Source organism: Hemicordylus capensis, chromosome 2, assembly GCF_027244095.1.
Source record: "Hemicordylus capensis ecotype Gifberg chromosome 2, rHemCap1.1.pri, whole genome shotgun sequence".
Classification (NCBI taxonomy): domain Eukaryota; kingdom Metazoa; phylum Chordata; class Lepidosauria; order Squamata; family Cordylidae; genus Hemicordylus; species Hemicordylus capensis.
Genome location: NC_069658.1, coordinates 221,787,315 through 221,809,494, shown reverse-complemented (window position 1 = coordinate 221,809,494; position 22,180 = coordinate 221,787,315). Strand labels below are relative to the sequence as shown.

General features: G+C 46.8%; 1 protein-coding gene across 4 annotated transcripts; it reads left to right on the top strand.

Annotated features, from left to right (window-relative positions):
* Positions 1-12,145: 12,145 nt before the first annotated feature.
* On the top strand, positions 12,146-21,787 carry LOC128345560 (vesicle-associated membrane protein 1-like). 4 transcript variants are annotated; one of them, XM_053297689.1, is made up of 5 exons: positions 12,146-12,312; positions 14,456-14,585; positions 14,668-14,826; positions 17,734-17,785; positions 19,904-21,787. In XM_053297689.1, coding segments are annotated over exons 1-5 (414 nt in total). In that variant the 5' UTR covers positions 12,146-12,310; the 3' UTR covers positions 19,975-21,787. The 4 variants fall into 4 exon arrangements, with proteins under 4 accessions (XP_053153664.1, XP_053153663.1, XP_053153665.1 ...); XM_053297688.1 differs by having other exon boundaries at positions 19,890-21,787; XM_053297690.1 differs by having other exon boundaries at positions 12,149-12,312; positions 21,442-21,787.
* Positions 21,788-22,180: the final 393 nt, after the last annotated feature.

Genomic DNA, 22,180 nt, shown 5'->3' with positions numbered 1-22,180 from the left:
AGAGGTTCAATTTTTGATTGTGTGGATTACCTCACTATATAGGTAAATTGCTTGTGTGTATTAACAGCACTCGATTAATTTGTACGGCATTGGCAATGACAGCATGCTGATTCGTAACACCTGCTGATTCGTAACACCTCAGAAATTGTTGCCACTGGTTGTGATTTTGCTCCATCACAGATCTATGGTAATGTGCACTTTCTATGGGCTGATAGTCTCTGTCCTTAAATTCATGCCAAATGCATTCAGTATTCCAAACCCTTTCATTCCAGATCCACGCTTCCTTGAGGAACATCCACTTCAACAACAGTGCTGGAGAGGAAGTGGGCTTTTTTGAAAAGGGGCTGAAGTATACTGGATTTGATATTCTCAACTGGGTCATCTTCCCAAATGATACTCTGACTTGATTGAAAGTTGGGAGAGTACATTTTGGGGCTTCTGCACATGAAGACTTCTCCATTAACCCAGATGCCATCATGTGGGCAAACCAGGTGGGGACCAAGTGTGGATTCCAGAGTCAGAAGTGAATGAGAGTTCCTTGAAAGCTCTTGCCATCATGCCAAGGGGATCCCCTTTGAGCAACACTGAGTCCTAAGCATCACAGAAGTTGCAGGAAAAACAACCAACCTCCAGTATTACCCCGATCACTGAATATTCTTTTCCATTTCAGACATTGCCTTTTTCTCGCTGTGTGAAGAGGTGCCTTCCAGGACAGAGCAGAATAGTACGAGAGGGAGAGGATTTATGCTGCTATGACTGTGCTGGTTGTCCAGAAGGAACCATTTCTAACCAAAAAGGCAAGTTGCACCAGAAAAAGATCCCAATCCAAAATAAAATGTGGGGGTAAGAGGAAAGTGCAGTGTGGGGGTTGGGGATGTCAGCAGGTTATGTGTAAGATAAGAGTTCACAGATTTATTGCAGAACTTGCATATGTGCTTTGCAAGTCTCTTTAGTTTTCATTTCTGACAAAATATGTAGGAGTATATGGCATTTTTAAAAATAATGATTCAACCAGGCAACTCAATGAGCCAGGTCTCACAATCCGTGAGACCCAGTTTGGGGTGGTGAGCGGGGAGGGAGCCCTGGGCGGCCGGATCGGCCGCCCACACGATTCCTGGCTCCGTGACGGAGCCGGTGGGGGCTGTGGGGAGGCCCCCGCATGCTGGCAAGACCCCCAGAGCTGGGAGGCAGCTTTTCACCTCCCCTCCAGGGGTCTCTTCTTGAGTAGGCGCGGTACGAAGCTGCACCGCGGCTACTCACGATTCTTAAAACCAGGTTTGCGGAGCGCTCGCTCTGCAAACCTGGTTTTGGGGCAAGGGTTCTTGAGCGGGTAACCCACTCTAGAACCACTGGGCTCTCCTAGCCCAATTTTTGCAGATCGTCAGAATAGCCCCTATGTAAACATGGATTTTCTGGTCAAGGAAATGGTCCTTTTAAAAAAATTGGCATTGTAACAAAAAGGGTGCACAAATATCATTTCTAAAAGCTTTTCTGAGATGTGTTTCTAGACTGAGAGAGAACCATGCCCAGGCTTAATGCAGAACCAGAAAACTGCAAAGTGAGTTGCAGAAGCTGAGAGGACAGTTTTGCCTTTGGTAATTAGTATAACCAAGTTTGCAATACGGAGCCTTCCATTTTCTTGGGTATGGGTTGAACTGGCCAAAACAGTTCTGCCATACTTGAGATGTTTGAAGGATGTTTGTTCATTCTAGATGCAGTTCACTGTATACAGTGCCCAGAAGATCAATACCCAAAGCAGAACCAAGATGAGTGTATACCCAAGAACATTCACTTCCTCTCCTATCAAGACACTTGCGGGGCAGTTTTAGTGTCTCTTGCACTTTTTCTCTTTCTGATCACATCTCTTGTGCTCACGACATTAATTAAATACAAGGACACGCCAATTGTCAAAGCCAACAACCAAGACCTCACCTACATCCTCCTCATCTCCCTCTTGCTTTGCTTCCTCTGCTCCTTCTTGTTCATTGGCTTGGGGGAGGGAACTGGGGCAGAAGGCTTGGGGGGGAGAATGGACTGGGGCAGAAGGCTTGGGGAGAGAATGGACTGGGGCAGAAGGCTTGGGGGGAGAACGGACTGGGGCTGAAGGCAGGGGGGAGAGCAGACTGGGGCTGAAGGCTGGGGGGAGTGTACTGCGGAATATAGGCTGTTCCCAGTAAAGCTGCTTTTTGTAATTGGCTGATGGTGATTTCTGTGGCCCCTATGGTGTTGAGGTGCTCTTCAAGGTCTTTTGGAACAGCACCCAGGGCGCCAATTACCACTGGGATTATTTTGGTCTTCTTCTGCCACAGCCTTTCAATTTCAATTTGTAGATCTTTGTATTTGGTGATTTTTTCTATTTCTTTTTCTTCTATTCTGCTATCCCCTGGTATTGCTATGTCGATTATTTTGACTTGTTTTTCTTTCTTCTCGACTACAGTGATATCTGGTGTATTGTGTGGCAGATGTTTGTCTGTTTGTAGTCGGAAGTCCCATAATATTTTTACATCTTCATTTTCAACTTTTTCAATTTTATGGTCCCACCAATTCTTGGCTACAAGTAGCTTGTATTTTTTGCAGATGTTCCAGTGTATCATCCCTGCTACCTTGTCATGCCTTTGTTTGTAGTCAGTCTGTGCGATCTTCTTACAACAGCTGATTAGGTGGTCCACGGTTTCATCTGCTTCTTTACAAAGGCGGCACTTGCTGTTTGTTGTGGATTTTTCTACTTTTGCTCTTATTGCATTTGTTCTTAGTGCCTGTTCTTGTGCAGCCAGTATTAAGCCCTCTGTTTCTTTCTTCAAGTTGCCATTCTTAAGCCATTGCCAGGTCTTGGTGATGTCTGATTTTCCACTTATATTGTGTAAATATTGACCATGCAGGGGCTTATTTCTCCATTTTTCTGCTCGGTTCTTGACTTGTTCTTTCTTGTAGGCCTGTTTTGTTTCATTGGTGTTGAATAGTTTCGCGTTCTTGACCATTTGAAGTGCATCTTCTTCACTGTCCCTTATATATTCTTCAAGGCCTCTTTTCTCCTCCTCTACTGTTTGATGGACTTTCAGCATTCCTCTTCCACCTGAGCTGCGAGGGAGGTATAGCCTATCTACATCACTGCAGGGGTGCAGAGCATGATTGATGGTCATGATTTTCCTGGTCTTATGATCTAGCGACTCTAGCTCTGCCTGGGTCCAGTCTATTATTCCTGCAGTGTATCTGGTAACACGTATAGCCCAGGTGTTTATGACGTGTATGGTGTTCCCGCCATTGAGTTTGGACTTTAGGATTTTTCTAACTCTCCTGATATATTCACTTCCAATTTTTCTTTTAACTTCAGTCTGTGCGATGTTATCAGCCTGGAGAATGCCCAAGTATTTGTAAGGTTCTTTCTCTTCCAGGTTCTTGATGTTGCTTCCATTGGGCAGTTCTATTCCTTCTGTTTTTATTATTTTCCCTCTGTTCATTATTAATGCAGCACACTTGTCTAGTCCAAACTCCATTGCTATATCGCTCCTGATTATACGGACAGTGTTTAGCAGTGATTCGATTTCTGACTGGGACTTTCCATACAACTTCAGATCGTCCATGTACAGCAGATGGTTGATTTTACTGGATGTTTTAGATGTTTGGTATCCGAGGCTTGTTTTGTTTAGTATTTGTGAAAGTGGGGTCATGGTGATTACAAACAATAGAGGGGATAGTGAGTCCCCTTGGAAAATGCCTCTTCTAATGCTAACCTGTCCAAGTGCCTCGCCATTGATTGTTAACTGTGTACTCCACATGCTCATTGCTTTTTAAATAAATATCTGAATGTTTTTGCTGACACCAGTTGTTTCTAAACATTTTAGTATCCATGTGTGAGGCAATGAATCGAAGGCTTTCTTGTAGTCAATCCATGCAACACTTACATTTGTTTTTCTTCTCTTGCAGTTTTCTAAAATCATTTTGTCAATCAGCAGCTGGTCTTTTGTGCCTCTGGTGTTCGGGCAATTTCCTTTCTGTTCAGCTGGAAGCTGTTTGTTAGTTAATAAGTGTTGCATCACTTCATCTGCTATTATTATATTATATTATATTATATTATATTATATTATATTATAATAATAATTATTATTATTATTAATTTGATTTCTATACCGCCATTCCAAAAATGGCTCAGGGTGGTTTATACAGAGAAATAACAAATAAATAAGATGGATCCCTGTCCCCAAAGCGCTCACAATCTAAAAAGAAATACAAGATAAGACACCAGCAACAGTCACTGGAGGTACTGTGTTGGGAATGGATAGGGCCAGTTACTCTCTCCCTGCTAAATAAAGAGAATCACCACTTTAAAAGGTGTCTCTTTCCCAAGTTAGCAGATGTGCCACTGTTGCCACACACAACACGGAGGTTCAGGGCTGGGGTGCATTGTCCCAGACCTCAGAAATCCCACAATGCATGCGAGTGCACTGGGTATTGTGAGGATCCCTCCCCACCCTGGTGACTGCAGGGAGCCCACTCATGCTCTTAACCTCAGCTAATTGGTGGGCTCCATAGATGGGTTTGCTTCTACGGCACTGCCAGGAACCCTTCTCATATTGCCTTAGTCCGGTCTTGGCTGCTCATGAGAACAGCCTCAACGTGTATCAGACAAAGTGGGTTCTGACCCATGAAGGCATAGTCCACAATAATTTAGGGGTTGGAGTGGAGTTTCAACTGCTACAGAGCAATTACAATGTCTTCTGTATGCTTTCTTTGTTTGTGTATGTGTTTGTTTGTTTAACATATTTATATACTGCCCCAAACCTGCGTCTCTGGGCAGTGTACAACAAAATCAATACAAATTAAACAAAACAAAAATGATTAAAACATTAAAATCATTTACAACCCAACATTAAAAACTATTAATGCTATAAAACAAGTGAACAAATGTGTCTTCAGTGCCTTTTAAAAAGTTGCCAGAGCTGGGGAGGCTCTTATTTCAGCAGGCAGCTCATTCCAGAGCATCGGGGCAGCAACAGAGAAGGCCCTTTCCCAAGCAGCCACTAGACAAGCTGGTGGCAGCTGTAGAAGAACCTCTCCAGTTGTTCTCAATGGGTGATGGGGCTCATGGCAAAGAAGATGTTCTCTTATATACCCAGGGCCTAAGCTGTTTAGGGCTCTATAGGTAATAACCAGGGCGCATTCCAGATTGCACGCTATCACAGTGTCACAATGTATCCCTTAAGTGTGCTTCTACACTACCTGTGCTGTTCCTGCACTATAAGTAAGATGCTGTTCACATTTCCGATGCTGCCTTTCGGATTTTGTTGCTGCATTGTAGCCCTATAACATCACATATATATGTCACAGAAAAATAGCTGTATTTTCCCATTGTTGCTTAAAATGGATTTCAACTGCGGTTTGACTTCAGCACACAAAACGTTGCAATTTACACCACTTTTTGTGTTGTAAGGTTCGCTATCTGGAAACCACCCAACACCTTGTATTTTGCCTGGAAACTTATGCGCAGCCAGTGTAGCTCATTCAACACAGAAGTAATATGGTCTCTCTGTGCTGACCCAGAGACCAACCTGGCTGCTGCATTCTGGACCAACTGCAGTTTGCTGACCTGAAAACTATACCCAGCGCCTTCTGGTGTTGCCGCCCCTTGACCGCCTTCTCCCACAAAGTGCCTGCAGAGCCTTAGAGCCTTCTTGTGGATTACTGGTCCACTCAGAGGAACATTCTTCTGTGTCTCATCCTCAATCCAGAGGCTGAGTATTTGAGAATGCTCCTCTCCAAGGAGATAATACACATTTCAAAACAGAGTTCTTGACTGACTCAATAGGGGAGAGCTCTTCCTCTTCAGTGAACTCCTCTTCCTCACTAAAATCCTCCTCCTCTTCACTAAACCTGTCATCTAAGAGATCCTTTCTGTGAAGGATCTGTTGTTGTCCTTCAAGTTGAACAGGACAGATCGTGAGCACAGGCTGCCGTCACTGTGAGTCACAGCTTAAAGTCATCCAAATTCAACCAGAGCTGGCACAACAGATTCTGAATGGCCACTGGTACACTTGGCTGGCCCAGATACTATCATGAATGGGGGGAGCAATGGGGAAGGTTGGGGAAGGATGTTGGATGGGGGCATGCTGAGTTCAGATGTAAAGGGCCAACACCTCAAGCAGTTCTGCTACCAGAAGACTGCTACCAGGAGCCCTAGGGGGGTTGTAGCAGACTCCATGACATTTGTTGTCAGTGTCTCAAACCAGAATGATACAAACTCTCTCTCTCTCTCTCTCTCTCTCTCTCTCTCACACACACACACACACACACTGTACTGGGTGATCCTGGAGCAGTTCTTGGCTGTCCTGCCTCTGGAGAGGGAGAGCTAAAGCAGAGGCCTGTTGCCTGGCTCAGGAGGAAGCCTTCTGCCAGGTCCACTGCCTGGCAAAGGGCAAGAAGAGCAGTAGAGGTGGTTAGAATAAGTGACTGCTGACTTCTTTGAAGCAGGGAAGGCTCTTGCAACCTCCAACCAGTATCTGATTTTCCCAGGCAGTCTCTTAAGAGGGTTCTGGAGACGCCACCTTGCTGGGCTATCGAATACTGTGTGCAGGGACATCTCCCCTTTGTGGAGGTGGAGAATTGGCTTCTATACAACCCAACTGCTTTGGTCAACACCAGATTCAGTGCATGAGCTGTGCACTGTCTGCCCATGAATCTGGTGTCATGCACCTCCCTCACAATATTGGCTTCCTTATTGGTGATCATCAAGTTGCTGGTCACATGAGGCAGCCTGTGGAACCACTCATCGCCGGAGGCCCGGTCTACCCAGCCCTTTCCTGGCGGGTAGACCGGGCCTCTGGCGTCCTTTGTGGCATGCGCATGCGCGTGCGCGCGCGCAAAGCGCCTTCATTCTGTATCAGGCCTTTCTAACGAGAGGAGCTCTGTCCGGGAGCTCCTCTCGTTTACTACTCCAGCTTTGGGTAAGGACTTGGGCGGGCGGGCAGGCGGGCAGCTGGGAGGGAGGGAGGGAGGGAGGGAGACGGCGGCAGGGGTATGGCGGCACCTTTCTATGTGCATCTGCTGGGGGGGGCGGCAGCGGGGGCGGCTGGTTTCCAGCGCCCCGTTATTTGGTTAAATACGGGCGCTGGAGGGGGTGAAGAGGCGGGAGGGGTAAGAAAGCCCTCCCGCCCTTAAAGTTATACCCCCCCCACCCGGACCCGGACCAGCAAGGGCCAAACCGGTCCGGCAGTTCAGCCATTCCTTAGAATGGCCGCCGGACCGGTTCGGACTCACCCCTAGTATGGGCGGTCCACCTGTACCCATCCTGCTGATTGTAAAGGATTTTTTTTTAAAGGATTTCCTTTTTCAGATTGTGAGCCCTTTGAGGACAGGGATCCATCTTATTTATTTATTATTTCTCTTTATAAACTGCTTTGGAACTTTCTGTTGAGAAGCGGTATATAAATATTTGTTGTTGTTGTTTTGTTGAAGATGCACATTGCCAATCATGCCACCAGCAGTAGCAGCACTGCCATTGCTTCCCCCACCAGGGGAGGGTGAGGGGAGAAATAAGAGTGCTCTCCACCCTGGTCTGCCCACATATATGGGGTAGAGTGCATCACAGTCTGGCTGTGCCCTCACCTTCTCCCTGCATCCCAAATAAGACAAGGGGCTAAATGGGGTCCATGAGGGGACTTGCTATTGGGGATTTTCCAGGTTCATCACACACTTGAACCCAGCAGGATCATCCAAATGCCAGCTGTTTTGGGCAGGGCCAGTTAGTCTTTAAATGATACTCCAGACAAATGAGCCGCTGAGGATGCATAGGCATGGGTGGAGTGTTCCCTTGTGTGTGTGTATGTGTGGATCTATTTTTTTAGTTTTATAAGCCAAACGTAATTCATAATTTGAGGTCATTACTGTCCTTCAGGAGAGGCCTTAAGACCTATCTGTTTGGCCTGGCCTTCCAGGGTTTTAAATGATTGACAAACTGTTTTAAATTGTTTTAAATTGCTGCCCTGATTTCCAGGGTTTTTAAAAGCTTTTTAATTGGTTTTATTGTGTTTTAATAGTTTGATTTTAACTGTTAACTTGTTTTAATTGTTTTTATCATGTTGTAAAGGGAGCCATTTTGGAAGGGTGATATATAAATCTAAATAAATAAATAAATAAATAAGTTCCACCAACCAGTGGGACACGCATTATCTAGACACGCACTGTTCCTTCGAAGATCACTTGTTAATAAGGAAAAGGTGTTCTGTTAGTCTGGATTTCTTTGTATGGTCAAGGTAATATAAAAGGGTTCTGCAAACATCTAGGGACTGCATGGCTTTCTCCAGGGGCGAAGCTGGCTCACTGAAGAATGTTGGTAAGACAATATCCTGATTTAGATTAAAATCTGAAACTATTTTTGGTATCAGTTCTTTATCCAGGTAGAAACACGTGAATGGTGTATCTATGTGAAGTGCCCAGGGGCATAACTAGGGGAGAGGGGGCCGTGTTCACTCCTCTCCCTGATGGCCCCTCGGAGTGAGGGTGATAATGCAGAAAATAGGAAGATGGAGATGGGGGGCCCTTAGGAGCCGAGGGGCACAGGTTCTTTGAACCCCTCCGCTCAATTATAGCTACACCCCTGGAAGTGCTGTTGGCTCACTCATTCTTCTTGCAGAACCATGTGGATTCTTGGTAGATTACAGGAGGGATTTACCATAGCCTCCTCCCACACAGTATAAGATGATGCCTTTCAACACCTTCCTATATCACTGCTGCCTGATATAGGTGTTTCCCATAGTCTAGAAAACATACCAGCAGCAATTTGAACTGACAGCCTCTTGCTCCCTAGGCAAGTTACTTCCCCACTGCACCATTAGGTGGTTGATAGGACAAGTGAAATACTCCACTGCTCCACAGATTGCCTAATAGTAAGGATCTGCATGAATCAATTTTTTCAATTTGATTTGTACCTGAATCAAATCACCTTGATTTGTTTTGGTTCCAAATCTGTCCCCCCGAATCACCCCAGATTTGATTTGGATCCAAATCAATCCAAATCTGAATCGATTTGGGAAGGAAGCTACCACCCAAATTTCAAAGAAACTTGGCAAAGGGGTGATGTTTAACACATTTTTGAAGTTTGCTCATCTTTAAGCTTTTCCCCATAAGGAATAATGGGGATTTCAGCAGCCACATAATTCCACGTGGGTGGCACCAGGGTTGCCCAGAGCAAGTTGTCGTGGTTGGTAGTGCCCAATGTGTGAAAAGAAGCTACCACCCAAATTTCAAAGAAATTGGCCCAAGGGCTGATTTTTAACAATTTTCTGAGGTTTGCACATCTTTAAGCTTTTCCCCATAGGGAGTGATGGGGATTTCAGCAGCCCCATAACTCCATGAAGGGGGCACCAGGGTGGCCCAAAGCAGGTTGTGGTGTAGTGCAATTGTGCAGTTGTGGTGTAGTGCACGTGGTGCCAACCACCCCCAAAACCACAAGCCCAGGGGGTACTGGGTTTTGATGTTACAAAATCCACTATTTTGTTGATAGTGGATTCTCTGGTCATTCATAATTTTGCACCAAAGACGATGAATGAACAAAGATGTTCATTCATCATCTTTGGTGCAAAATTATGAATAAACTAAGAATCCACTATCATTGTTCATCTTTGATCATCTATCATCTTTGGTGCAAAATGATAAATGACCAGAGAATCCACTATCATTTTGCACCAAAGAATGCACTCTCAGAACACTTCAAAAATTGAAAATAACAACCAAAACCATTACCCCATATGCTTGTGGTTATATATCCAACTCTCCCTCCAAGTAATTTCAGGTCAGATCGTAGGAACATAGGAAGCGGCCATATACTGAGTAGGCCATAGGTCCATCTAGCTCAGTATTGTCTACACAGACTGACAGCAGCTTCTCCAAGGTTGCAGGCAGGAATCTCTCTCAGCCCTATCTTAGCATTTAAGGAGGTTGAGCAGGGAGGCCTAGCTCTACCAGCCCTGCAACCCTATTTTGTGACTGAATTCATGTCCTACAGTTTGGGAAACTGGATTTTCATTAATGTCCGTAACATGTCCAACCTCCTGCAAAAAACCTGGGTTTCGCTTTTCACTCTACGTTGGCGAAAGTCAACATGGGGCATAGCATGGTGGAGGAAAGGTTCTTTCAATGGTAATATCACACAAGTATTGAAAAGAGACCACCCGGACTACTTGAGAGATTTGTTATTCACACTAAAAAAAATGGAAGGTTGAACCAGATCTATTTAAAGGATCCCCCTCGGTTAAGCAGCTAAGGAAAACAATTTATTGAGAGATTCAAGAAGTGGCCTTTTTTAGACCTGATTTAAAACTTAAGCGCTACCAACACTGCACTTCACAGTACTTGTTGCAAGCTGATCACCATATCACTCTCTTTAAGGAGAAAAAGGTCCCTTTTCATTTATGGGAAATGAGGTGGCGTTTATACCACCAAGTACTGCCACTTAATGTGGCTAAGCTATGGCTCGCAGAGGACCAGCAAGAGTGTCCCAAAATCACCTGCCAACAGAACGCTAGTGAGCTAGGCACGACATAGGCATGACCACAAGGATACCAAAACCACGTGTGTAAATCTTTGTATATATGATGTACAAACAACCACTTTGTAGGGAACTTGGAATCTTCTGCTCTTCACAGAACAGCTCCATCCCATGAGGGGAATATCTTACAGTGCTCACACATCTAGTCTCCCATTCATATGCAACCAGGGTGGACCCTGCTTAGCTAAGGGGACAAGTCATGCTTGCTACCAAAAGACCAGCTCTCTTCATGAGATGGAGACCTGACACTGCAGAGGAAAAGGAAGCAGACACGTAAAATAGCAATTATATGTGGACAGTTCACTATCTCTAGCTCTCTTTGTTTCAAAGGACCATCACACAGTAAAGGTGGTTCTGAATTTCCCTTTGCTTGTGCAACATGACAGGTCAAGCACTTGGAATCAAGCCCCCTCACTTTTTTTTTTTCAATGGGAAGGAAAATGTGCTTTCAGCTTGCAATTGGGCAGTCTAGTCCTAATGGCCTGCTTTAACTGCTGCCATGGCAAAAGAGGTTTTGCACTGCAACTAAGCCACGCTGGGCATTTAGAACTACTGGGGGTCTTTTCAGCTGCCTTGATGATCAGAAAAAAGGCACGGGGTGGGAAGCAAACCCAATTAACCAAGCAAGGAGAAGGGTGGGGATGTGGCAAAAGGGGAGGCAGGATGAAGTGGAAGGGCCTTGAGGCAGATTAGGCAGAAGCATGGCCAATGCGCAAAGCAGTGCATTGCAAACTAGCTCCAGTTCAGGACCTCCTCATGTCCTTTGTGACTTTATTTTTATTTATTTTTTCTGTTTCTATACCACCCTTCCCAAAATGGCTCAGGGTGGTTTACACAGAGAAATAACAAATAAATAAGATGGCTCCCTGTCCCCAAAGGGCTCACTCACAATCTAAAAAGAAACTTGAGACCAGCAACAGCCAATGGAGGGGTACTGTGCTGGGGGTGCAGAAAACCAGTTGCTCTCCACCTGCTAAATATAGAGAATCACCACATTAAAAAGGCGCTTCTTTGCCAAGTTGGCAGGGGTATTTTAAATTCGAGAGACATGAGGAAAACTGGTGGGGAATGAATGGGAGGCGTGTGAGTGGGAGGGTAAGTGCCATGCACAATAACCCGGCCCAGTGTAGCATAATTTTCTCTTTTCTATCAGATTTGTGTCCGGGGTACAACTCCGCCGGACAGCCGCTTCTCCGCAGGAGTGGTTGAGGCTTTCGAAGCTCGTGGGGATGGGTTTTCCAGACCTCCGCTGTGTGCGGGTTGGCTGTTGAAAGGAACCCACCCACGGGCCCCAGAAAACCCACCTTGGTCCTGTTATGAGGGGGGAAGCTGCCCGTGGCTTTAATTGGGCAAAAGGCGCAAATGACGTCCCCTGTGCTGCTGTTTACCGGGCCAGTAAGAAGACATAGGGAAGAAGAAGGGGAGTCTCTGCCTGTGCCTGCTAAGCGGGCGGTGCTATGCATACTAAGCCCGTTGATTGGCTGTTGGACGGAGAAGTCTCCCTTTTTCGGACGAGAAAGAGCATTGATTGGCTCGCTGAGCTTGCCGGCAACTCTGGGAAGAGCGCACTCTCCATTGGCTCTCCCTGGGATGGAGGAGGAGCGCGGCTGAAAGGGCTGCTTCCCTCCGCTCTATAAAGGGGTGGGGGGTGGGGGCGCCTCCTGCTGCAGCACTTTTCGCTCGCCTGCGCGGGAGGCTGTGAACGCTCACACCGGCAGACCACCGGCTCAGCGCTGAAAGGGACGGGGTCTCCCGGAGCTCCGGCTGGCCATGTGAGTAGGCAGGGAAGGAGGCAGCCGGGTCCTGCCTGGTTCCCGCTCTGCGCTGCCGCTTCCCCGGCATGGTGGAGGCACCTGCTGAGTGGCGCATTGCAGCACTGTCTCCCCCCGCCCCCTTCCTTGTTCTCTCCATCATCTGCCCCTGTGACCGGCGGTGTCGGAGTGAACACGGAGTAGGGACGGATCGCGCACCGTTCCCTCTCATATCTCCTCCGCGATGTCCCATCGGCCAGTCTCGAGCTTGCTGCAGTTCTCCCACTCGGTGTCCTTATGTGGGCTCTTCCTTACTCTTGTTTCTCTGCTCCAGCCCCCGGCCACAGAAGCGCTCTCCTCGAAAGCACTGATTGTCCGTAGGGCAGCCACGAGTGGGTCCCCGTGCTGCCACCAGGGTGGGATTGGGGAGTTTTATTGTTAGATTTAGATTGGGCCGCGAGAGCTCATTCACACATGATGCTAAAGTCTCTTAAGTTGTGGCTGTTTGTGTGTGTGATTGATTGTCGCTAATGTCTGGTAGAAAACTAAAAGGAGCTGTTCCTAACCAATGCAGGTGTATTGGTCCTGGAGAATACCCTTGTGTCCAGGGATGGCAGGAATCATGTGTGACTACTTCTCCAGCGAACTCTGTTTCGCATGTTTTATGAGCAGGGTGTGGATATTCCCCTTTGCTTGACGTGCAGAGACGGGATCCTCTCGAAGGCGGTCGTACTGCTTGTGGAGCAGACGCGAGGAGAGAGGTTCCTGTGGGGGAGAGTTGCTCCCTTAGCTAGTTGAGCCAGAACTGAGCTTTTCTGCTCGGTTTCTTATAGAGGAATAATAGGAGTCTGAGCTTTTTTGCCGTCCCCAGCGAAGGCATCCATTTGTTTTGCATTCTCAGTGGATTGGCCCTGGGTGCTGGTGACATGTCCTGAAGCATCCCGTATACAAAGGCTTGTGTTGGACTGGCTGTTGGTCTGATGCATTCTGGTACACACTGCCAATGTTGTTCTTCCATCTTCCCTGATGCCATGTTAGAGGAATGGCCTTGTTCTCTGAACTGGTTCTTAAAAATGCTGGTTTCTGATCTGTTTTGCCGGAGGCAGCAAAACAGCAACATATCCCACCAGGGAAAGTAGCTTTACCTGGTGGAATATGTTCCTGCCTTGTGACACAGCAGTTCCTTCATCTTTGCTTAAACCTTGGAATTCCTGGGATCTCTCCCAATTTCCCCTTAGTGATGATGCAGGAGGAGTATCCTTGTGACCTTGTTTCCTGCAAAACTTGCCTCCATGGTATAATTGCAGCCATGATGCTTAGCATGTATGTAGCACATGCATTTTTATAATAATCCTTATAATAACTCTGTCTGGTGGTAAGTCAATATTCTTTCCATTGCAGATATGGGGAGAGTAGTTAAGGCCAACTGAGGCAGCTGTAGGCAAGCAGAAACCTGAGCTGGGTGACTTCCTGGTCCATATTTGCTCATAATTCCCCTTGGGCTACTGTGCCAGAGTGGAGAGATCCTTGCACAAGATAAAATGGGTAGGAAACTATCATGATCCTTGACATCTGTTTCTGTCTTCTGGATCACTATTGTCCTATTTAGCTGCTGTTGCAATCTCTCTCTGTGCTGCTGTTTGTGTACTAAAGGGCCCTCTGGTCTCCAGGGTCCAGCCAGGTCCTTCCTGGAAGCCCACCAGCTAGTCATGAAGGCAAAAAACCCCACCCTTGCTTGTCCCCTAGCAACTCGTGTTGAGAGAGACCTTACTGGCATTGAGATGTCACCTCTGAACCCAAGTCCCTTGTGTTATCGGCACTCATAGCTGTTGAGACCTTCTCTTCGAAGCTAGAAGTGCTTCCTGTTTAGCTGTAGATTTGGGACAAGTTCATTGGATGATCCTAACTTCCTGTACTGAGTGGGGAGAGAGCTTTTTCCAGACTAAGCAGAGCTTTATTGTTGCTTCCCTTAGTAGTTTATTCTTAAACTTAAGTCTTAAATGCTTCAGGTTTTTACCTTGTAGGGAAGGTGGAGCAACCCTTCTGATTCTAGCTGCTCTAGACAGTACCAAGTCTAGTCTGAAGTCTACACTGTAACATTTGAGGTAGCCTCTTCCCGGTTTATATCTGTATTGACATGGACGTGAGTTGTCTGTCTCCACAGGTCTGATCCAGCTCAGCAAGCTGCCCCTGGGGCAGGCCCAGAAGGAGAAAATGCTGGGGGACCCCCTGGAGCACCACCAAACTTGACCAGCAATCGTCGGCTGCAACAGACTCAAGCGCAAGTGGAAGAGGTGAGTTGGTAACCGTCTCTGCTGTTTGTGATGGGCTTGAGCTTTTCTCTCTGTGGGTGAGTTAGCTGTCCTCTCTCTCCAGGTGGTGGACATCATGCGTGTGAATGTGGACAAAGTCTTGGAGCGAGATCAGAAGCTATCAGAGCTAGATGAACGAGCAGACGCACTCCAGGCTGGTGCCCAAGTATTTGAAAGCAGCGCAGCCGCACTCAAGAGGAAGTACTGGTGGAAGAACTGTAAGGTGAGCATCTAATGGTTGTGTGCTGGTGTACAGCTACCGTTGAGCATAGAGAGCATAGGCCCCTGTGGCAATGAAGCAACTGCTTGTGTCCTGAACTGGGATAAGGGTCTGCATCGAGCAGGGTCGAGTGTATCCTAACGGCAGGTATAGCATCCTTCAGAGGTGCCAGGCCAGCAGGACTGAAAGAGGGAGTCTTTGCAGAGACCTTGAAGTGCTGTCTGCTGGAGGAGACAGGACTGGACTGGTTGGACCAGTGGTCTGACACTGTGTCGGAGAGCTACAATGGCAATTACAGGGACACCCTAACAAACAAAACGTCCAAACTACAAACCAAGCTCCACAATACAGAAATCCTGGCATACGGACACCAACCCGCATATATAAACGGGAACGGGACAACAGCATGGCAACGTCTCGGCTGTTCTTTCTTAACAGACCCGCCTCCTGCCTTAGCTTTAAATACCTCTTTCTCGGCGGCAGCGACTGCTTTGTTTAAGAGAGAATGCACCTGGCTAAGCTGATGCTCAGTACATTATGCCCCTTCCATAATGGTTAGCAGCTTGCTCTCTGCAAACAGGCGGCTTGTGCACACTGGTCCAAGCTGCTAGTCAGTCATGCCTCGCCTCACTGCTGGTGCCTCCTCTGCTTTTGGATCTTTCTTCCTGTTCTTGCAGCCACGTGTCCATGGGTGATTTGGCAGCAGCACGTGGAAAGCAAGGTCTCTCGGCGTACGAGCCTCTGCAGCGACCAGAAAGCAGTCCACTTTGCTGCTGGGAAGCAGTGTTCAGAAAGAGTTTGGCTTGGGGCCCCACAAAATGCTCTAGCCCCCTTCAGTCTCTATCTACCTACATACAGAAGAGCACCTGCATGCTTGCATGCAAAAGGTCCCAGGTTCCCACCCTGGTAGGGATGTGTGAATCAATTTGGGTGCAAATTTGGGTGCTGATTCAGGTGATTTGAAGACAGAACGAATTGCCCTTGTGGTTCATTGTCTAGATTCGGCTACAAATCAAATCATGCCAGATTCGAATCAATTTGAGATTCGGATTCCTCAATTTCCCCAGATTCCCAGATTTCTTTTTTTTTTTTTTAAAGCTAATCTGTAGCCCTTGTAGAAGTGGAGTTATGGAGTGCAATGTGTGTTCACTATTTTTCAAGTCTTTGGATTCTTTTGTGTATAATAACCTTTCCTCAATGAATCCCTATCAAGATTCATTACACACTTTCATTTCTTCTATTCATTTTGACTGTCATCGGACAGTGCCAACTGTCAACTGCCATTTGCCCCACACACACACCCACATTCTGCAAGGCAGTGGGGTGCTACTCAGAGGAGAGCTGGTCATGTGGTAGCAAGCATGACTAGTCCCCTTAGCTAAGCAGGGTCTGCTCTAGTTGCATATGAATGGGAGACTTGATGTGTGGGCATTGTAAGATATTCCCCTTAGGGGATGGAGCCACTCTGGAAGAGCAGAAGGTTCCAAGTTCTCTCCCTGGCAGGATCACCAAGATAGGGCTGAGAGACTTTCCTGCCTGTAGCCTTGAAGAATCCACTGCCCGTCTCACAACACTGAGCTAGATGGACCTGTGGTCTGACTCATATATGTCAGCTTCCTATGTTCAGTTAGTTCTAGGATTTTTTCAAGTGTTTACTCTTTGGTGTCTAATAACCTTTCCTCATAATGAATCCCATGAGGATTCATTATACACCAAAGAGTCTAAACACCTCAAAAATTCCTAAAATAGAAACTGAATACCCAGTGGCTTGCGGGTTGGGGGCTAGTTGGCACATGAGATGCCACTAATTCCCTATCCCACTCGCAAAGCATTAGGGTCAAAATGAACAGACGAAATGAAGGTGTGTAATGAATCATCATAGGGATTCATTATGAGGAAAAGAGATTGTACACCAAAGAATCCAAAGACTTGAAAAATAGTGACCGCACATTTTGCTCCATAACACCACTTCTACAAGGGCTAGAGCTTAGCTATTTAAAACAAATTAAAGCTGAGGGTCCATGTTAGGATTAGGATAGGGGAACTTCGAATTCCCATTATTTCTTTTGGCGGAAATATACAAAATAAACAAACTTTTTAAAAAGATTAAAAATCAAGCAAGTGCCCCACTGCCTTGAAATCTGGGTGGTGAGTGGCACGCATGGAGACATAACCACCACCCAAACATGGTGCCCCTAAGACCTTTATAAGTGGTCCAAATCGATCTGAATCCAAATCAAATCCAAACTGAATCTGGGGTGATTCAGAGGGACAGATTCGGACACAAAACAAATCACGGGTGATTCGATTTGGGCACAAATCGAATCAAAATATCGATTCATGCACATCCCTACTCCCTGGCATCTCCAAGACAAGGCTGAGAAACATTCCTGCCTGCACCCTTGGAGCAGCCACTGCCAGTCTGTAGACAATACTGGACCAATGGTCTGACTTCGTATATGGCAGCTTCCTATGTTCCCACTGTACTCTTCCTACCCGCCACTACCTGGCAGCTCAAATTATTGTGGCTTTCTGCCCAACACCAGCATTCATAGTAGGTTTTTAAAAAACACTGTTCGTTTCATAATTACTCTGTTTTCTAATATTGCAACAGTACTGTTTTCTATTATTTTTAATTGCAAATGGATAGAATTTCAGCTACGTTGTGGTTTAAATCATCTTCTGTGCGCTAGCCTGGGGACCTGACCACCATTTCTAAGACTGTTTCTAGGGGAAAATGCGTTCCAAACACCTCACTTAGGACAGACCTTTGGAACACAAGCTGTTTACGTTGGGACTTCCTGTACTTTCAGCAGCCCATCTTGGTGAGAGACTCTGGTGTGTCCTGTCTGAGGCAGTGGAGGAGTGTGTGTGTGTCTACAGATAGTCTCTTTGTAACTTTCTTTGCAGATGATGATCATGCTGGGAGTGATTTGTGCCATTGTGGTGATCGCAATTGCACGTAAGTACCACAGGAGGCGCAGGATAACTGGGTTTGTGAGCTGCAAGCACTGGATACAGAGCACCATCTGCCTGCCCGTTACTGGTGCGGAGGAAAAGGGTTATCTGCTAACTCTCTCTCCTGCGAGTGATGGCAAAGACCAACGACGTTGTGAACCTGGTGCCCTTTGGGATAGTGGGGTGCCTTGCCTGTTGGATGAGGGATGGGAGGCCCTTCTTGGATGCTCAGCAGCCTTTGTCCTTGAGCGTGGGATTCTTTGGTGTGTAACATGCCCTCTTGTTTTCTCCTCCTTTTCTTTTCCTTCTGTTGCTTCTGTCCCCAGTCTACTTTTTTACCTGAGAACGTGGTCCCCTTCCCCCTCCCCCTGTCTGCAGCCTCCCTCCCTTCCCTCTCTCCTCCCTTCACCTTCTTTCCTTTTTCATTCTGGCTTTGCCATCAAAACTTTTCCTTTAGTTTTCTTTACTGTCCATACAAGACTAATACAGTGTTTCCAGATTTGAGCTGAACCCCCTCCCTGCTGCTGCAGCTCCTGAGGGAGTACTCTTGGAGGGAGGCTGTGGGTCTAGAGCGGCGGGCTGATGCCCTCAAAGACACCCTTGGGCTTCACTTACTACTACTACTACTACTACTTTTATTTATTTATTTATCTATTTATTTATTTATTTATTTGATTTGATTTGATTTCTATACCGCCCTTCCAAAAATGGCTCAGGGTGGTTTACAAAGAGAAATAACAAACAAATAAGATGGCTCCCTGTCCCCAAAGGTCTCACATTCTAAAAAGAAACATAAGACACACACCAGCAACAGTCACTGGAAGTACTGTGCTGGGGGTGGATAAGGCCAGTTACTCTCCCCCTGCTAAACAAAGAGAATCACCACGGTAAAAGGTGCCTCTTTGCCCAGTTAGCAGTTTTTGTGTGTTGTGACATTGTTGCAAGGAATCTGCTGTGGCATGGCCAGTGTTACGGAAAGGACAGGAGCAGCAGGAGGAGACTGAAGGTTGGTCCCAGCACTGTTGCCAGCGAGAGGATTTGGGTATTGTGACCCTAGAGTTGGTGTGGGTTTTTCTCCAGCTGTGAGGTCTGAGCTCACGATAGCTGATCTGCCCACACAAGATCTGGTTTGGGAACGAGCAGCATGTTCTCTTACTGGCCTTGAAGCAGCACTCGACTTGGTGACAGGAAGTCCAAAATGCATTGGTCTGATTCATCCCCTAGTTGATTTGTTTTATTTATTTATTTAACGGATTTTTATACCCCCCCCCAAACCCTGCATCTCTGTCGCACTTCCACTAACTAGATGAGGAGCCCTGAATTCGTAGTCAGAATTGGAGATGGGTTAAAAGGTGTATGGGAGCCTACCATTCAGGTAGCAATTCCCACACTGCTTGCTCTTCCACTGGATAGCATGCGCAGCCGCTCAGCATCGGGGGGGGGGGGTGTATCTGGGACCTCTTGTCTTCCTCTCCTTTCCTATTCACAGGAGTAATGGGAGGATTTGCTCTTGGAGGCAGTTGCTCTGTCACAGGGCCTGCATTCTTGTCTGATCTTAAGAGGTCTCTTGGGAACTCTGGCACCAGAGTTCCGACTTACACCCCCCTCCAGCACTCCTATTAGGAGTTGGTCTTCAACCTGAAGTTCGTCACTTGATAGTGCTGTCAGAGTGGTGAGCATGCGTGTATGAATTTGTGCTTGTTTGCTGCCTAACAAGCTATGGAAGCTGTTTTACTTCTAGCTGAAGGGAGTTGAGAGCAAAGGGCCTGAGCTTGTGTATGATGCTTCTGAGTGGGTGCCGTTGTGTCTGCCAAACAAGGCAGTGGCACAGCTGTGAAGTATGGCCTGAGACTATACATCTCTCTAGCTATAGTTCCATCAGGATTTGACCAGAGAGGAGCTGTTGGAAGAATAACTGAGGTCAGGATGTTCCAGGGCAGGGAGGTTCAACTGGTGGCCAATGGGCTGAATATAGCCCTCCAAGGGGCTTTACCTGGCCCTCTCCCAAATTCTTACACCAGGTGTGCTAGGAATGTACTACCCCGCTACCATAGCATGCTGCGAAAGTGCTGATTTTTTTTTTTGGCATGCTCACTGCCATGCACCAGCATTTCATTTGCAGAGCCCATCTCTTTGCAAATCCCCATCTTTCTCCACCTTGGGGGACAATGGAGAACAAGAATGGAGCCTTGATCTTCGAACCAGCGTCTCCCATCTTGGTGGAACTGTGCTCCTGGAAGTACAACAGCCAATGAGGAGTCGAGGCCTGCTCATGATGCTGCTGTCAGTGTGAGAAGAAGTACAGTAAAGTGTGCAGCCCCCCTCTGCCCCCCACCGATCTCTCCTGGACAAGACTTTGGTTTGATCTGCTGCCGTCTTTATTGAGAGGAGGCCTCTTGGCTGCTTTCTTCTGCTTTTCCTGTCCGTTCCCATGGATGTTTGTATGTTGCGTCTCTTTCCCTTCCCTACTATTCCATCTCTTTACGCATGGGCAAAAAGTACACCCCCCGCCCCCCCGATGCCCTCTGTGCCTAAAGCAAGGGACGACTTCCGCTATGCACAGGACTTCAGCCGCTTTCTCACGCCCGTGTGGTTTCTGTCTTTGTGAGGAACGCAGCCGTAACCTTTCCTCTGGCATGTATAACTTCCAGCTCATGTACTCCAACGATCTCTGCTAACACTTCTCGACCACCCGAATGAGTCTGTTCCGTCTGTCTGAGTACTGGAGGCGAGGGTGGTTCTCCGTGCAGTTGATAAGGCAAAAGAAGCCCAGCTGAAAGGGTGGGTCCTAGCTACAGCCTGTATCATTGCCATGGAGGTGTGCAGTCTGTGGGTGGGCGGTAAAGCACAGGTGCTGTAAGTGCCACAGGCAGCGGGAGTCCGTGGCATACCTGGGCAGGAGCAAGGCTACCGGCAGGCATGGCTGTAGTATAGACCCAGTGATGTTCCTTGCCGCATCTCTAATGCACTGCTGCTCATTTCCTAGTGCCATAGATGGCAAGCAAAGCTGCCCTGGCAGAAAGGGCTTCGGATGCATTCTAGCACCTAGCGGCAATACTGGATGTGGGCTACACTTGTTTAAAATTGCTGGCTGTGCTTGTGGCTCGTGGTGGCGGAAAGCTCGGTCCTCTGAGAAATGGCCTGAACTAGGGAAGCCCCGGCTAGGATCTCACGTCTCCACATCCTACATCGCTCCTACTTGTCCAGTGTATCCCTGTCTTAGAGGCATAATGCATTTTCTGGAGGCTTTTTATTTTTGCTTTACATAAACAACCACATTAACTGAAATCCTCACTGTAAGTAGAATAAACTGTCAAGAAAACCCAATACTTGGATATGTAATTTTCCTAACTTCACTTGAACAAATGTATAAACTAGCCTTTCAGATACTGCCTTTGAGAGTACATGAGTCAATTTATAAGTAAGTTGGTCAAATTTGCTTCTGCCATCTATATTGAGGGGAAGAATGGGGGTCTCTGTGGAAAATGGGCATCTATGCCCTCTAATGTGACGTAGGCCGGCATAGAAACCACATCTGCATGAGAAGAATCCCAAGACAAGTGTGATCACACAAGTGCTAGAATGTAACGGGAAGGAATGGAAGGAGCTCATTCATGTCTAGGCATGATTGAACTTGCCTTTTGTATTGCTTTTGATTAGGTGATCCAGGCGGCCCTACGCAGGTGCTATTAACATAATAGCGCATACATCCAGAGACGGCAACATCAGAGCAATACTCTCTCTTTGCCATGTGTGGATGACGTGGCCAATGAAATAAGACCACATGTGTGTACTTGTGATGCCCGTGTTCACACCAAGGACTGTTCCCCAGGATCACAAGTTGCTAAAGGCTCTCTCTTTCCCTGTTGTACGATGTATTCATTTTCTCCACAGTAATATGTCCTGTGCTGTTTGAAAAGCAAGGAGAGTGTGTTTGTTTTTTGCTACAGATATACTGGAAAAGCATAACTGTCCTATAAATATATTAAACAGTTCAACAGGTTCATCCCTAGCTGCACTGTGTGACATGACAGACTGTACTACTGTGTGTGTGTGTGTGTGTGTGTGTGTGTGTGTGTGTGTGTGTCTTTACATCTATGCAGACTGGAGGCAAGAGCTGGCTCCCCCTTGCTCTCTTGACTTCAGGAGGCTGCACCCTGGAAAATAACTCATGCTAACCATATCTGTGTCTTTTGCAAAGGCATCTTCACAAGATCAGCTAGCAATGACGACATACCATAGGCAGGTGTCGGGGAAATGTGGAGTATCTCTGTGTCAATAAGACCTGAGTGAGTGTGTAGAGTACTCGGATATCTGATACAAAAGATATATGCTCTTAAATTAGAAAACAGGCTATAAAAAAAAATGCACAGGAGAAGCTGAATCCTGCTGAATGAAA